The following is a 17,153-nucleotide window of genomic DNA, read 5'->3' on the forward strand; positions in this document are numbered from 1 at the left end:
AGAGTTTGGTTACTTTTAGCTCATGGAGGGAGAATGGTGGGAAAATGGTCCTACCTGTATTAAAATGCCTCGTACACCAGCTGCTGTGCTAGATCCTTTAGGAAAAAATGTCTCATTTAATTTTCCCCATCAGGAAAGGAAGTAGGCATCAATATCTCCATTTGTAAGTGAGACAAGTGAGGCAAATAAAGGCTACGGGACTGTTCAAGGACTCAGCTTGGTAATGGCAACGTCAGACAAGAACTTAGTTCTCCTGAGCCCCAGCCCAGCCTGCTCCTCCCCTGGCCGCTCTCTGAGTGTCCCTCCCCACCCCCTCGGTAGCACTGCAGGACCAAGTTAGGGTCCGAGGGAGGTCGGGTTCACATGCTGTTCTTAGCGAGGGTTTCTGGTAGGTGGCTAATAGGAGCAGTAATCAGTCTTGGCGTCCATTTTTTCTTCCTTTGAATCTGTTCATCTTCTGAAAACTATTTAAGTTGCTATTTTTGAGTGATAAGAGCAAATACAGTATAGTTTCAATTTCTTAACAATAATCTATGTTAGTAAGAGTCTGGAGAAACCTGTACTGTCCATGAAACGGTCAGCAGCAGGGCATGGGATCAAAGGGAACTTTGTTACATGATCCTGAAATGTTTGGTTATTCTATAATAAGCATATTCTACTTCTGTAATCAGAAAAACTATGTATTTGTAAAGCTTAAAGAAAAAAAATCCTCCCCAAACAAGCAAAAACCTGGTGCTTTCAGGTTCTGAGAGCCAAGTAGAGGCATCTAGCACCTCTTCTCCCTCCTCCTCTCCCCTGCCCCCCCCCCCCCATCCTCTGAGATATACAAATATAGCACATCAGGCTTGACTCTGCAGCTTTGCACTTGCCGTTCAGTCTCTCTGGGCCTCACTTTCTCATTTATAAATGAGTGCTAGACTCTGAGCTCTGAGGTGTCTTCCGGGTCTCTCACATTCGTGACTCAGTGATTCTGGGCTTAGAGTCTATACATACCCAGGAGAACAAGGATGAGTGAGGAGTAGCAAGGAGGAACTGTCAGGAAAAGCCCCCTAGATAGTGAATTAGGAAGTATCTGAGGCCTGCAAAGAGGTAGGCCTGAGTAATCTAGGTGGGCTCCAGAAGCTGAGCCCTTGTTGGGGAGTTGTTAGAAATGAGGTAGATTAAATTGAGAGAAAAATATAATTGCTAGAAAAGCTTTGAACGTGCAAGGAACCTGTAGGAGAAAGCCTTGTTCATTGCAGCATCTGAAAAGTGTATGCAGTTTGAAATCTCATCATATCTTATGTCGATGGCACACCAGTGAGAGTTAGGTGATTAAAATTGGCATAAGAGGGAGAGAAAGAAAAGCCAATCTTAGAATTTGGGATTCCAGACAGGTAATGGATGTCTACCATAGATCTTGAACAGGCAAAGGAAATGCTCAAGGAGGTAGACATGGACTGCTTCAGGTGCTGTCAGTAACTATCAAGTAGACACAGTAACTATCAAGTAACATTGTAGCTGCTGGACTTGGAGGGGGTGTGTTCTGTGTGGGGGTGGCTGTTTAGGAGAACAACAAAGCCTGCACCCAACAGGAGCCAGGTTCTTATTTTGTTGGCGGACATTCCCTCCCCAGTTCTTTCGCAAACAGGAAGAGTGCACTTTCTCTCACTTCCCATCTTCATATGTCCTGTGACCAGGCTCCTCTAAGTCAGCTCTGCACCACCCCCCCAGATGCACTTGACTTCCTGCAAGTGGAAATCATATTTTCTGAGATTTGGGGATGGTAGTGAGATGTCAGCGTTTGCCAGACACATGTGGCTTTCCTGTCAGCGCTGTGCTCTTACTAAACAGGCTTCATCAAGGGATTGGATCCCCTGTCCTCTAACCTCTCATCTCTACAACTCGGCTCTCTCCCCCAGGGTGTAGATCAAAGCCCAAAGCCTTTAATTATTGGCCCAGAAGAAGATTATGACCCGGGTTATTTCAACAACGAGGTAACGGTTTCCTGGTTTTCTCCTTTCATCATTCTTTGTCATACTGGCTGCTCTCAACTGGGGGCAGTTTGATTACACCATCTGGGAGGGAATGTGGAGGAGGGAGCCACCGCTTAGAAACCCTGGGAGGCCGAGAACATGGGCACTACGCTGGAACAGGCCCTGCTGCTGCACCCTGCCACTGTGCCCCCCAGCCAGTCTCCTTCTGCCTTCCAGAGCGACATCATATTCCAGGATCTTGAGAAACTTAAGTCACGGCCAGCTCACCTGGGGGTTTTTCTACGTTACATCTTCTCTCAGGCAGACCCCAGCCCACTGGTAAGTCAGAAGGGTCCATCTTGACTGAGTGTCTGCTTGTGCTTCACCAGCAGAGCTGGTGTCTCAACAACATTCCTGAATGAAGGTGACCCCTCTCCCTGTTCCATGGCACCGTTAGGCATCTCCAGGTCATGGATAAAATATAAAAGGAGGTGAGCCCTAACCGGTTTGGCTCAGTGGATAGAGCATCGGCCTGCGAACTGAAGGGTCCCGGGTTCGATTCCGGTCAAGGGCATGTACCTTGGTTGCGGGCACATCCCCAATGGGAGGTGTGCAGGAGGCAGCTGATCGATGTTTCTCTCTCATCAATGTTTCTAGCTCTCTGTCCCTCTCCCTTCCTCTCTGTAAAAAATCAATAAAATATATTAAAAAAACATATATATATATATATATATATATGGAGGTGAAACTTAAGTGGAAGGGAGGTTTCACTGCTACGCACATCAGCAACATAGGGAGAAGCAGCAAGAGCAAGGCCAAGACGGCTCATTCTTGGTCAGCTTGGAAGGGATGGTCTTCTAGAGGTTTGTGAACAAAAGTGGATCAAAGGGGGAGTTGAGAGTGGCCCTTGGAAATATACAGTGTTACTACAAGATAGCTTGGCAGAGGGACAAGACAACAAAGGGCCTTGGATCTGAAGGTGATGATAAGAAGGACTAGGAGGTGACAGGCCAGAGTGCCCTGGGATAGTGCTCAGAGCCAGTAGCCTTACCAGTTGCTCTCATTCTGCTCAGCTGCTTCAAAAGGAAGTGGAATGAAGGAGAGAGCTTGATGTTATGCTCTTCAGAATAACCTTCTTGCCCAAGGCAAGGACTACTGGTTTTTCTTTCTGGGGATACCACTATTAGCAGCCAGTCAATATCCCTTTGCTCAACAGATGCCATTGAGTACCTGTGTGTAAGTCCCAAGGGCTGGTATCTCAACAACATTCCTGAATGAAGGGAGCACATCAGTCACAGAGAGAGAAGGCAGGGCCCTTAGAAAACCACCTGTCAGCAAGTGCAAGACGCAAAGTATCCGGAGTAGGAAGGGTACAGAGTTGAGACAGTTGTGTTGGCTATGGTGCATGCAAAGGCAGAGGGGGTTACCTTAGGCTCCTGAAACGTCCTAAGCTGGGGTTCCTCAACCTCCGCACTGCCTGACGTTCTGAGCTGTAGAGTGGTTGGCTGTGGGGGGGCTATCGTGTGCATTACAGGATATTTAGCCACGTCCCTGGAGTCTGCCAACTAGACGGCAGTAGCTCCTCTCAGGTGTCTCCAGACATTGCTAATGGCCTCCTGGGAGCAGAGTCCCTCCTGGTTGAGGACTACTTCACCAACCCATCTTTTCCTCTCCTCCTAGCTTTTTTACTTGTGTGCAGAAGTTTATCAGCAGACAAACTCCAAGGATTCCCGAAGCTTGGGAAAAGACATCTGGAATATTTTCCTAGAGAAAAATGCGGTATGACAGTCATGGGTTGGATTACAATTTTATTACACTCTTTGGACCACTCAGAGACAGGAAAAACTAAGCAAAACATTCAGGCCAAAAGCAAACAGGTTCTTAAAGAGAAGTGTGGGCTGAGAGATTGAGACGCCCGGATCCTGTTCTAGCTCTGCTCTCTCAGGGCTTATCTGCTCTGGAAACCTCTTTTGTTCCGTATGCACCACAATGCAATACACATCCTCTCTGAGTGGTTCTCTCCAGGCATAGTGTCCCCAGCCCTTCCTGCCTCGCTCGTCCCTGGTATTAAGAAATAGGCTCAGAGACATCAGGTGAGCCAGCCTGCCTTGCTCTGACTGCCCTCAGGCAGAGTTCAGAGGGAGGACAGCCCAGAGAAGGGGGACAGATGAGCACCTCAGCTGGGCTTAGTTCCCAAGGATGCTGCAGGGACCCGGCTGGCGGCAGCTCCCGTCTTAGACCTTCTAACCTGATTAAGCCAGTTCCAACAAGACTCTTCATCTGGCTACTAGGACTAATGAGTGAGAAATGAACTGCTTTTCCTCAAGATGTTTATTGTTGCCCCTTAGATGGATCTTGAATAAGGCGATTAGAGTGGCAGGTTGTTCCCTGTTGGTTGTTGTGGAACCACCCCAGCTGTCAGGTACTCAGAGCAAAAGCCAGAACATGCTCACAGGAAGACTGGGTAACATAAGACCGGTTTCCCGGGAGCTCAGGGAGGGGCAGCCCATCCAACAGCCTAATAAAGGAGCCTGCCTTGCTGCTGTATTAGCACCAGTCCACTTTCTTGGAACATCCATCCCATGCACTCTGATGTCCTTGAAATAAGAGTGAAGAAACCGCATGTCCCACCCTCAGTATAGTCCCGGCTTACTCTGTATTCTCAGATTCCATTTCTCCAAAAACCCTAGCCTGGAATTCATATGTACAGGTTGGGGGATGGTGAGAGGAGTGCCGGATAGATGTAGGGAAAGGGAGAGAAGGCAGTGCTGTCTCCCACGTCCCCTGGGGTGGTGACCTCACCACTTCTGCCCCCACTCTTCTGTTTTTTAGCCACTGAGAGTGAAGGTCCCAGAGACGTTACAGGCTGAAATCGGTAAGTTGGCTCATTGGTCAGTTAGTGCCCATCCTGTCCTCGGTGCCCGGGGGGCTGCAGAGCAGAGGGGCCTAGTCCCTGTCCCAAGCAGCTATCCTCTAATAGGGGAAATAGAGACAGTTCCTCCAGCACTCCTCACCAAACGGGACAGGCCCTGCCCGGGAGCTCACTGCCTGGTGGAGCTTGTCACAGGAAGACACAACTTGGTTAGGAGACCTGGGCTCATGTCTGCCAACCTGCCATGTGACCTTTCTGGGCCTCAGTTGGGTCATCTGTACAAAGAGAAAATTGGGTGCAGTGAGAGATTTCTAAGCCTGGTCGGTCATCAGAATCGCTGGGGAACTCTTTAAAAGCACAGAAACCAGTGCCTCACGCCACCCACCCACAGAGCTGGGATCTCGGGGTGTTGTTATACATTCCTCAGCTAATGCTGACCACAGCTGGCCTGGAGTGACCTAGGTGAGCACTTCGCTCCCTTCCTCTCTCCAGTCACCAGCCTGAGGGGTGGATCCCAGCCAGTTTTCCAGAAGATAGAATTTGAAGCTGCCTTTGGAGAGAGGGTGAAGGAAGGAAAGCTCATGGGCACAGGCGAGAGGGTGAGCAGAGATTGCTTAAAAGCAGAGAGGGAGCCACCACTGCCAGGAACTTGGCCATGGCTGCGTGAAGCTAGATGCCGGGTAGGAGAGTGTGCAGTGTCTGGGCGAGTGGGTTTCATATGAAGTGCTTGTGAGCTGGCCCTGGGGCCTAGGAGGAGTGTGAGCCTCTCAAACTCATGCCTCTGGTATCGGAGGGCAGCATCTAGTCTAGATTCTAGACACAGCCCAGGAGGGGGCTTTAATACTTCTCCACTTAGTAGAGCACAGGACATCCAGAAAATGGTCTCGTCCTTGCCTTGGGGCTTGCACATCGGGATTTTAGTCCTGAACTCGGGAATGCCTGCTAGGTCCAGGCCTCCGCTTCCTTTGGCTAACAGAAGGGCAGAAAGCTAGCCTCCCTCCCTTTGACATGCTCTACTAATGTAATCTCCTCCTCCCCAACGTCCTTCCCCATTTCTGTCTCTGGCTTCCATCATAGACTTGCGCTTGCGGAGTGGCGAGGACTTGCGCTGCGTTCTCTGTGAGGCTCAGGAGGCAGCCATGCCCGAGATCCAGGAGCAGATCCAGGACTACAGGTGGCCTGGCCCTCTCTTCCCTCTGCTCCTCGCCCTTTTTCTTTCCCCTGTGATGTGTGTATCTCGTTGTGTGTGTGTGTGTGTGTGTGTGTCACATTTCTGGGTACCTGTCTGTCAAGCATTTGTGTACATTTGTGTCTCTCTGGCTCAGAACGAAGCGCACTCTGGGACTGGGCAGCCTGTACGGTGAACATGACCTGCTGGACCTGGACGGGAACCCTCTCCGAGAGCGCCAAGTGGCCGAGAAGCAGCTGGCTGCCCTGGGAGATATTCTGTGAGTCTCCAGTTCCACTGTTACCCTCACAATAGGTTGACTTTTTTTTTTTTTTTTTTAATGTATTTTTCAGAGAAAAAGGGAGAGGAAGAGAGAGATCGAAACATCAATGATGATAGAGAATCATTGGTCAGCTGCCTCCTGCATGCCCCCTACTGGGGATCCAGCCCCCACACTGGCATGTACCCTGACCTGGAATTGAACCTGGGGCCCTTCAGTCTGCAGGTGACGCTCTATCCACTGAGCCAAACCAGGTAGGGCTAGGTTGATATTTTGTGGGTCTGTTTACCAACCTCTCCTCTTCCACTTCTTGTCTGATTCTCCTTCCCCTGAAAGATGGGGCTGCATTTCTCAGGCTGAGGGCTGATGATATATCAAGGGAGTTGCAGAATTCAGGGCTTCTGACAGTCATAGGGTGGGTCTGATAAACCACGGGCTCTAGGAGTGCAGTGAACTTGCTTGCTTGCTTTCTTTCCTTCTTTTTTTAATTGATTTTAGAGAGAGAGGAAGTGAGCGGGTGGGAGAGAGAAACATATCTATTGATGGTCTCCTGCACGCCCCCTACTGGGGATCGAGCCCGCAACCTAGGCATGTGCCTTGACCAGGAATCGAACCAGCGACCTTTTGGTACACTGGACACACCCAGCCGATCCACACCAGCCAGGGCAGTAAGCTTTAGGCTTCCCCTTCGTAGCCCTCTGCCTGACTGGTCTCCCTTCCTGTCCCTAAGATCATATCTGACTGAGCCTGAGCGGCACACAGTCTCCAATGGATCAAGTTACTTCAGGAGATGGATAGAACTGGCTGACAGCAGACTAGCCTAACTAAACGTATTAAAGAGCCTCTGGCATAGCTGCTGTGGCTGCTCCTTTCCAGTCCCATTTTCTAAAGTGTCGCAAGCTCCTGTGGTGGCTTTGTGGGGACACTTCAGGCTTAGAGGTAGATTTCACCCCAGTGCTGCTGCTACTCATTAGTTGTGTGACCTTGTTCAAGCCACTTCATCTACCTTAGTATCACTTATAAAATGGCAAATGTTGGACTAGACGATCTCCATAGTCTCTACTAACACTGATTTTTCAATTCAGCAGCTATTTCTGGAGTCTCTGCTGTGTGCCTAGCACTGTTCTAGGCTCCTGGGATACATTAGTAAACCAAACAGTGCTTCTTGTGGAGCTGTTGTTATAGTGGGGAGAGAAAACAATGTGTAATAGATAAGTAAATTACATAGTAGATTGGAAAATAGTAAGTGCTGGGAGGTGGTGGGGCATAGAGCAGGCTGTGGAGGGCAGGAGCTCCAGAACTGGGCGGGGGTCGGGGGAGTGCAGTTTTAATTAAGAAAGTGAGGAGTTATCCTTGAAGACATTGGGGGAAAGAGCAGGCAGAGACAGCAGCCAGGGCAAAGTAGGAATGTGCTTGACATATTTGAAGAATGGCAGACCAGTGTGGACAGAGCAGATTCAGAAAGACAGTGCTAAAGTTCGAGAGGTAACAGGATGGTCAACCACCTAGCACCTGTGACTGAGAAGCCATTGGAACTGTGAGAGACTCAAGTGGGTGGGGGGTGGGGGGTGGGGGGAGAGCGAGGAAGGGTTCCAGACAGGGAAGTCAGTTCCCAAAGCCATGCAGTGGGGGCGTGGTCCACGGTTGGTGGCCATGGAAGTTGTGGAAAGATGTCAGTTCTCAGTCTACTTTGACAGTAGAGCAAATGGGTTTCTTTTAAAAAGTCAAGGAAGACGCCATGGTTTTTTAACCTACGCTACTAAAAGGACAAAGGAAGGAGCCATCACTCAGGATAGGAACGACTGTGTGGAGCAGTTTTGTAGTAGACGGTTGGGGGCTCAGATGGACAGATGTTTTTTTAGACATCAAACTGGAGAGTTGAGTAGCAGCTGCATATATGAAGCTGGTATTTGATAAGAGGTCTGGGCTGGATGGAGTTGAGACTAGATGAGATCAGACAGGGAACGCATATTCTCTGAAAACAGCCCTCTGACCTTCAGCCAAGCCCTGAATCCTTCTGGGCCTTAGTTTCCCTCACAGTCAGATGGCAGTATCACCCAACCAGTCCAGGGATGGAGGCAAAACCTGACTGAGCCCATTCTGAGATTGGAGCACCAGGGAATTATTTGGGATTATTACAGACAGCATAAGAACCCCACTTCTAATGGTTTCCATTTAAAGCAGTGGAGCTTCAGTCTCATTACATGGACCGTCTCATGGGTTATTTTGAGAATTAGATGAGTTAATACTTGTCAGTAGGTTAGGATAGTGCCAGGCCCATAGTTAACACTCAAATGGAAGTTTCAGTTACTCTTTACTCACCTCTTTTCAATAGGTTTCTTTGAATCGGGTCCCAAGGTATTATCTCGCTCTCTCACCTTCTTTCCTCTGACCTCTGTGTCAGCCCAACCCAACCCCTCCTTTAGTTTTAGGTGGACAAAAGGAGGCGCCTCTTCCTCCATAATAACTTCAGAGGCTGAAACAGATAACAGGCAGGAGCTGGATTTTCACATTCCCCTCTGTTAGCTAGAAGGACATTGTCGTTAAAACTGTGGATGGAGTCCCTCGAGAGAATGAGAACCCTCCTCTCCTGCCCCCACACTGGCTCTAGAGCTGAGACCCAGAGTTACATCTGATCTTTTCGCCATACTCCTCCCTCCTCCCCACACCCCCTTCCTCCCAGTCTGCACCGGTGGAGGAGCCGCTGCCCTTGCAGTCTGAGTCATCTGTTCTTTCTTTTGTTCCAGGTTCAAATACGAGGAAGACAGGAGGTGAGTGAGTCTGTGGTGTAGTTTCAAGGTGGGAAGGAATGAGGTTGAGCTGCTGTGCTTTCCCATCTCTGCCAATCACAGGAGAGTCTCCAGCATTGTAGGATCACTGTCTATCCCTGGTGGCACCATCTGTGTCACCACCACACAGCAAGCTCATGAGCTCCAGGCCCCTAATACTCAGGATCGCTGCCTGGGATGGGCGTCTGCTTCTCAGTGTGAAGACGCTGAGCTGCCATCGCTCACAGTATTCCCATACCTTGCATCCCTTCACCCAAATTAGCCCTGGTCTCCCTCCCACTTTTTTCTCCTAGCCTACCTAAAGAAGTAAGGGTGTAGGACGGCCTGTGAGAGCAGCACCTACAGAAAGGAGCTGAGCTACAAAATATTTTCTCTCTTGGCACATATTATGATTATTTTTTGCAGTCTGGATACAGATCTTTGTTTCTCATCAGCCAGTGTTAAAATGAGCATGCATTCCCTGAGCATCCACACTTCCTAGGGGAGCGGGGATGGGGTTAGAAGTCTGTTTAAGAGGAGAGGAAAACCAGGGCATTTGCTGCACTGAACCCACAAAGTGGATCATCTACCAAATTGAGAGCCAAATCCATTTTTAAACATAGAGCTCTGGACAGTTTCATCTGTGGCAACTGAAAGCTACTTGACAGCTCCTTTCTGTCTTTTCTCTTTGTACTTGGCTGAGGGCGGGTGGCGAGGGCAGTCTGCCTTAGAAGAGGCTGGTTGGCATTTCTCCCCCTCCCTGTGCCACTCCACCCCCAAGTAAGTGCCTGAGGACATGAACTGGGTCCTCCCCTGGCCCTCCAGGCCTTCCCACGGCTGGTTTGCTTCCATTGTAGGGAACTGGCATGTCCTTCCACTGACCACTATCCCCGTGTTAGGAAGAATTCTGCTCAGGAAAAGTACAATTTCTCCTGGGAGTCATGGCAGCCAAGACTTCTAGCCAGCTTCTGCCTGCTGCCCTGTTTGAATATTCCAGGCCTCCCTTAGACTGCCCTGGCCCCTACCTACCGCTTTGCCACCCTACTGGGTGGTGGTGAGGAACCAAAGCAGCATTCTTGCCCTTCCCCATGCTGGCAGAGACATGACTGAGCTCTGTGAGACAGCACCCCACTCCTGCCTTCCAGCGCCCCCATGGACTTCGCCCTCAACACCTACATGAGCCATGCTGGGATCCGGCTTCGAGAGGCACGGTCTTCCAACACGGCTGAAAAGGCCCCGTTGTCTGCTCCTGACAAGGACAAGTGGCTGCCCTTCTTCCCGAAGACCAAGAAGGTAACAGAGCCACCCTATAAAGTGTCTTCTCTTGACACAGGTCTCCGCACTGAGGCAGACTGGGAAAGCCCTTTTGGAGGTATCTAGCTCATCCCACCCCCTGTGGCCATGGTGAAAATCCTCACCATCGAGCAGCTCTCTCCCTTCCTCCAAACCTAGTTAGGGAACAAGCATAACCCTGCTCTCCAGTTTCTTATTTAGGGCCAGTCTTCGGAGCAGTGGCAGAGTGATTAGTGGCCAAATCTGGGTATTGGGATCTTCTCCAACCCCCATGTCTCTTTTCTCAGCAGAGCAGCAATCCCAAGAAAGAAAAGGATGCCTTGGAAGACAAGAAGCGAAACCCCATCCTCAAATACATCGGGAAGCCCAAAAGCTCGTCCCAGAGTAGTGAGTACTTGGGGAGCAACAGCCTCAAGGGGGACCTCAGCCCCTTCATAGACCAGCATGATGGCAGAAGGTCTTCCAGGGTTTCTGAGAGCCACAGGCCCAAACTCTGAGATGCAGCTTCCTCTTGGTGCTACTGTGTTCTCACCTGGCCACACCACTGCAGGCTCTTTGAGGAATAGGTAACTGTGCCAGAGCCGCTCGCTGAACAGCCATATGGGAGGATATATCCCCCTTGGCAGTATTGCTCTGTTGACAACCGAGTGCCTCCTTCACCTTCATCTGTACTCCTGAGGGCCTGTGTGTTGGGAGCAATTATGGGCCCTTGATGGGGAATTAGTTACTATTAAGCAGAACTAGTTGGAAAGAGGGCAGGTTTGGGGCCCAGAGGTTCCCTGAATGCCATCAGTAACCCAGCTCGGTTGGTCCTGTCGTTGATTTCTTCCCCACTGTGTCATTTGTCTGGAAATTGCTGCTGGCCCTCACAGTCATTCCCTAAGACCACCAATACTAGTCCTGGAAATCTGTGAAGGCCGTGGGTGGGACTGCTGCCTTTTCTGAAGTTGCTGCTCTGGGGGAAAGGGGAGGGGACTCCTAGATCAGCCCTGATTTTTGCCACAACATCCATTTTCCAGCTTGATGTAATTTTTATTTTAATTTGACTTTTCATGGTTTACTTTTGTTTTTGTTTGTTTGTTTTTTAGCATTTCATATTCCCTTGTCCCCTGTGGAAGGTAAAAGGACCGTTTTCTTTGAATTTTTCTTTGCATTAGCATTGAGTTTCCATTTCCCAAATCCCATCTTTCCTTCCCTTTTCTTTCTTCATCCTCTCCTCCTGTCCTGCCCCTCTTCCTTCCCTCCCTTTCCTTATTCCACTTCTCTTTTACGTTCCGCCTTGCTGCTAAAGCTGCTCTGGGACACAAGACACTGCCCAGGGGGCTCCCACCTTCACGCCTGCCTGTTGCAGGGTTGAAAGGGCCAGGACACTCCTCCTCACAATTGTCCCACAGTCTGAGGCCTTCCTCTTTCACTCTGTCACCTTTCCATGGATGAGGTGCCAACCGTCCAGGATTTTATAGAAATGAGGGAAACCCTTGCACATTGAAATGTCCTGCAGAAGTTCCTCAGATTTTTATTTTCAATCGAAATAATAACAAAAATCCTCATTTTTTAAGGTTACGGGTTTTTGTGGGTTTTTAAAAATAAATAATGGGTCTCCAGCAGTTTTTTTGGGGTAGTTTTAATTTATATCACCTACTTTGCTTAATCCCTTTAGTATAGTACCTCCATCTTTTTGACTCTTAATTTTGCCAGCACTGTATAACTACAACAGTTAAAAAAGAATGACCCTGCCATAGCTGGTTTGGCTCAGTGAATAGAGCATCAGCCTGTGGACTGAAGGGCCCCAGGTTCGATTCTGGTCAAGGGCACATGCCCGGGTTGCGGGCTCGATCCCCAGTAGGGGGCATGCAGGAGGCAGCCTATCAATGATTCTCTTTCATCATTGATGTTTCTATCTCTCTCTCCCTCTTTCTCTCTGAAATCAATTAAAAAGTATATATTAAAAAGAAAAGAATGACCCTAATATGTAGATTACCTATTATCTGTCTTCTAAAATGTGTATTAAAACATATATACATAATACACATTAACCCAAAGAAGCTAGAACTTAGAATTAGACAAGTTCATTTCCCATCAGCGAGGGAATATTTAAGTGATTAATATTTCTAGGTTCTATAATAAATGTATGGAGGAAGATAGCAGTGGGATGCAATCAGGAAATGATTCTGTTGCTAGAATTCATTCTGTGTAAAAGTGTCAATTGAAAATAATGATCTACAAACTATAAAAATTTTTTAAATTATTGAATGCCTAGTTTCATTATGCTGTTTAAACAACAAAAATAATTATTGAAAAAGTGATTATAAAACAATATAAAAAAAAATAAAAGAATGGCCTTGAAACCCAGGCCCTTAGTTTTAACACATACTTCGTCCCATCTGCCCTGCCCAAGGACGGCGTGAGCAAGCATCAGGCTTTAAGAGATTGAGCAGCCTTGCCCAAGCCGCGTGCTTTGTGTCCGCCTGAGAGGGGACGGAAACGCCCAGGGTGGAGCTGCTGATCCTGGGGCAGGATCAGGATGCTGGGTGTTCACCATCTCTTTGAGTCAGATCTTTGAATTATGATACCATGATTTGGTTTGTGTTCTCAAATTCTCAGGACACCAGACATACCTATATTCATCTCTAAAGACCACATACCCACCAAAACTAGAAAATCTCAATATTGAGTTTTGCCATTTAGGATGATCAACTCTTGCCAATTTATTAGAATATCTGATTGTTAGTAACATAATATACTTACTTAGTTTTATTCTCATTCAGATAATGGAGGAAGGAGAACAAAGGCTACTAGTGAAACCTTGCTTTTTTATTTATATTTTTATTGATTTCTGAGAGGAAGAGAGAGGGATAGAGAGATAGAAACATCAATGATGAGAGAGAAGCATTGATCTGCTGCCTCCTGTATGCCCCACACTGGGGGCATGTGCTCTTACCAGGAATAGAACCGTGACCTCCTGGTTCATAGGTTGATGCTCAACAACTGAGCCACGGCCAGCTGGGCAAACTTAGCTCTTTTTAAAAATGTGCTACTTCCCACCAACTTTACCCTGTACTCTGGGTTTTTTAGTTATACAAGATCTCAGGTCCACGCCTATTTCTTGTCACAGTTGGGACATCCTATATCCCAAGGACAGAAGGCATTTTCCAAGTGGCCCATGGGAGAGGGAACCGTGGACTCAGCCGGGCTCCGTCATCACCCAGCCAGGGCAGCTTGGGGCTGTGGCTGCACAGCTGGCCCTGGCTTCTGCTGTTGCCCCACGGCCCAGATGCACATTCAGTCTGGGACAGGCAGGTCTGGCCCTGAGCTCAGAAATGGGAGTGATGGTGATACCCCTACTCCTGTCACATACACACAGCCACCTGTCCGACAGTTCTAGAAAAATATTACTCTAGTTACCTGCCTAAAGGATATGAAGTTGTGCGCTTTGAGGAGATCAACTAAATGTTATTTATCTGTTTCCTGTGGCTTAGAAATTTTCTTATGAAACTGAAATTTCGATACATAGGGAGATTTGTAAGTTTGTACATGTAGATATCAGAATCTGAAGCTTGAGCAGGACACCAGTCAGTTGGTTAGGATCAGGGCCTGCCCTCTGGGGTACCTGCCTTGCCCTGCTCCCCACCCCCAGTCCCACTTATCCTTCCATTGGTCTCAGGCTGAGCAGCATTTCTGGTCCAACTCCTATTCAGATATCACTGAACTTGGAGCTGAGCTAGTTGACTTTGAAGATGAGAGCCATTGAGCCCTGAGCCAGAAATGTCTTCTCCAGGTCTCTGCATGGTATCACACATGCCTTTTTACTCTTATATGCCCTGTCTGCTTCTTTGAACAAGAATAGCTGTCTTTTGTCTTAGCTTTGAAAAGGGGCTGGAATGTGAATGCCAGAAATGACATCTCTTCTTTGTTCCTCCTAAGACCCCCCTCACTGGTAATAAAGGGTTTGATTCTATAATGGAGACCAGGGATGGGGGCGTGGAGAGCAGAAAGAACAGGAAGGAAAACTCATAGAAGAAGAGAAATCATGAACTCTAAAAGTAATATAAATTTGAAAAGTGTTCGATATAATTTGGTACCATGGCCAGACGACATGTAGATACGTTTTTTGGTCCCCCTAAGTATTTTTTTAACCTATATGTGGATCTTGAGAAAAACCTAGTCACAATTTTCAAGCAGAAGAATCATTGTGATAAAGAATGTGGGAGTCAAAAGAAATATCCATAGACTATGTACTTCCAAACCCTCTCATTTTGCAGATGAGAAAGAGCAAACCCAGAAAGGTAGAGGGACTGCCCAAGCCACCCTGTTCTCAGCAGAAGAGCCAGGTCTAGACTGTGCCTCCTGTTCTCAGCCCCACACTGTTCTCATCCATGCTTGCTCCTTGCTCTGTCTTCGGGGTTAGAGGGGAGCGAGAGTCCTGAGCCATCGTCCTTATACAGAAAGCAGAGTGCCCTCCATTATCTTTCTGCTTCTAGTTAAACCAGGCAATGTGAGGAACATCATTCAGCACTTTGAGAACAACCAGCAGTATGATGCCCCAGAACCTGGGATGCAGCGACTCTCGACAGGAAGCTTTCCCGAGGACCTGCTGGAGAGCGACAGGTAGCAGTGGCTGGATGGGAGCTGCCCAAGGAGGGGCGCCTGGGTAGGGTTTGGAGCTAGCTTAATTCCAGCTACTTTAGCCCCTGCACTAGACTGTGAGACTCTCCCTCCCCCAGCCTTCCCACCTGTGTATCTTCAGAGGAAGACGTAATAGGTGTTGGCACTCAGGCCAGCAGAAGAGAGAGCAGGGTCCCGACCTCCCAGCCCAGGAACCACAATCCTTTAAAATTTCCTTCAGATTCAACCCTGACTTCTCAGCAGCCTTCATCCCAAGAATGAGCTCAATTATATTATGAAGCAGCTAATCAGGAAACCCTAAATGACAAGGCTAGAGGAAACTGTGAAGGGGAAGTAGGGTCTTGTTCTTGACTACGGCATGACTCTATAGTCAACGCCTAAATGAAATTTGCCTGTAGTTGGAAATGTCCTTGCAAATTTCTTAAGTCACCCTTGAGGTACAGGAGTGTGGTCTTATGTATACAAGAATAATGAATAATGCTTGTATGCACTCAAGTCTGAGCCACTGGACTGGACTAAATAAAGGCAGGCACAAAGGCAACCCAATAAGTAGCAGCCTTCATAGTCGAACCATTTACCTCTGAAATACCTAATGATTAAATCATATGTGAGACACTCCTTCTTGTGTGAAAGGTTACTCCTTTTCGTTAAGTTTAATACGTGTTAAATGATTTTGCCAAATGAGAATTAACAAAGATTTAGAGAAGATAAAAGATTTGTACTGGGATGAGGTTGAGTTCTCATATTACTGAGTAAATTAAATATACAAATTATGTAATTGCTGGGGTAGGCGTAGTCATATAGAAGATCAAATACACAATTGTAAGATACATCAATATTTTGATAGAATATTTGAGACCAATTGCAAATTTGTATTCTTGAAGTTGCTGGGTATATTTGCCCTAAGATGTTCACTAGGATCCTAAATTCACAGAAGCCTTTGGATTTGGTGACTAAGCTCACTGGCAACCTTAGAAATAGTGCCATCACAGTGGGTCAGAGGTTGTCGTAGATACTTAGAAGGCAGTCCCAAAGGTGGGTTATGTGCCTCACTTGTTGGTGGGAGTACTATTCACGTATGGGCACTGAAGGAAGTTGCTTAGCTCTGCAGCCCCAGTAACCTCACTGGATGAAGTTTGTTGTGCTGAAGTAACCCATTGGGGCACTGGTGAAAGTGTTTTGAGTTAGTCTGCATTGGAATTGTTCTAACAGATTTCGGGGGTGAGTTCAGTAGCGGACCAGTGCGCAGTGTGGTTTCTAACCCTGAGGACAAACCCTCAAGATGCTGAGGATGCCCTGGCTGGTGTGGCTCAGTGGATAGAGCGTCGGCCTGTGGACTGAAGGGTCCCAGCTTTGATTCCGGCCAAGGGCATGTACCTTGGTTGCGGGCACATCCCCAGTAGGAGGTTTGCAGGAGGCAGCTGATCGATGTTTCTCTCCCATCGATGTTTCTAACTCTCTATCCCTCTCCCTCTGCCTTCCTCTCTCTAAAAAATCAAAATATATTTAAAAAAAAAAAAAAAGATGCTGAGGATGGAGGCCCCATGTAGATCCTCTGACAGTATGGAGACACTTGATGAATGGAGACCAAGCCATTAGGCTCCTGTGTAGCAGCATGCTGTGCTCTTAAGAGCTCTCCAGACTCTACAGGCCTCCTGTGGTCCTGGATGCATGGCAGGATGTGGGATTAGTAATAATGTCAACAAAGAAGCAGCCCAGCAGGGTTGTGGGGGGAGGCGACATCCTGGACAGCAAGGGTCCAGAGATGCTGCTCTCGCAGGGCGGATGTGCTGCAGGTCCTGAAAGGGCCACACCCACTTGTCAGCGTCTCATCGAGCCCCAGAGAGGCTCAGTGGCCAAGCCTGGCAAGCCGGGAAGCAGGTTCCTGATGGTCAGTAAGCAGCTCCTGTAAGTAAGCTTCCAAGCTGGTCTGCTTCCAAGAAAGGAAATGGAAGCTTGGGAAGGATCCTGTGAAGTGAAGAATGGAAGAAATCTGCATTGAATGGAGGGGCAGTGCTCTGTCAGCAGATAGAATGTTCTGGCAGGCAGTGTAGAAAATGCTAGAATGAGTGTGTGAAGACATTTCCTCGTAGATGGTCTTGTGAAAGGAAGGGTCCGGCTCAAGCGGAGTCCACAGTGGGAGCTGACCTGTTCCATAGCAGAGGGCAAGATGGTGGCCAGATGGGACCTG

At 48.1% G+C, this 17,153-nt stretch overlaps 1 protein-coding gene across 11 annotated transcripts in view; it reads left to right on the plus strand.

Moving 5' to 3' along the window:
• Window positions 1-17,153, plus strand: part of ARHGEF11 (Rho guanine nucleotide exchange factor 11) — an 83,449-nt gene that overhangs the window by 53,299 nt on the left and 12,997 nt on the right. For 5 of the 11 annotated variants that reach the window (XM_080649253.1, XM_080649262.1, XM_080649252.1 and 2 more), the window contains 11 exons: window positions 1,902-1,976; window positions 2,193-2,294; window positions 3,636-3,734; window positions 4,788-4,830; window positions 5,905-6,001; window positions 6,153-6,275; window positions 9,023-9,046; window positions 10,189-10,336; window positions 10,624-10,723; window positions 11,425-11,454; window positions 14,818-14,944. In XM_080649253.1, coding sequence (XP_080505379.1) covers window positions 1,902-1,976; window positions 2,193-2,294; window positions 3,636-3,734; window positions 4,788-4,830; window positions 5,905-6,001; window positions 6,153-6,275; window positions 9,023-9,046; window positions 10,189-10,336; window positions 10,624-10,723; window positions 11,425-11,454; window positions 14,818-14,944 — 968 coding nt within the window. The remainder of the gene's footprint in view (window positions 1-1,901; window positions 1,977-2,192; window positions 2,295-3,635; window positions 3,735-4,787; window positions 4,831-5,904; window positions 6,002-6,152; window positions 6,276-9,022; window positions 9,047-10,188; window positions 10,337-10,623; window positions 10,724-11,424; window positions 11,455-14,817; window positions 14,945-17,153) is intronic. The other 6 variants (XM_080649255.1, XM_080649260.1, XM_080649257.1 and 3 more) reach the window with 3 other exon arrangements.

This window comes from Plecotus auritus (genome assembly GCF_963455305.1).
Source record: "Plecotus auritus genome assembly, chromosome: 12".
NCBI lineage: Eukaryota > Metazoa > Chordata > Mammalia > Chiroptera > Vespertilionidae > Plecotus > Plecotus auritus.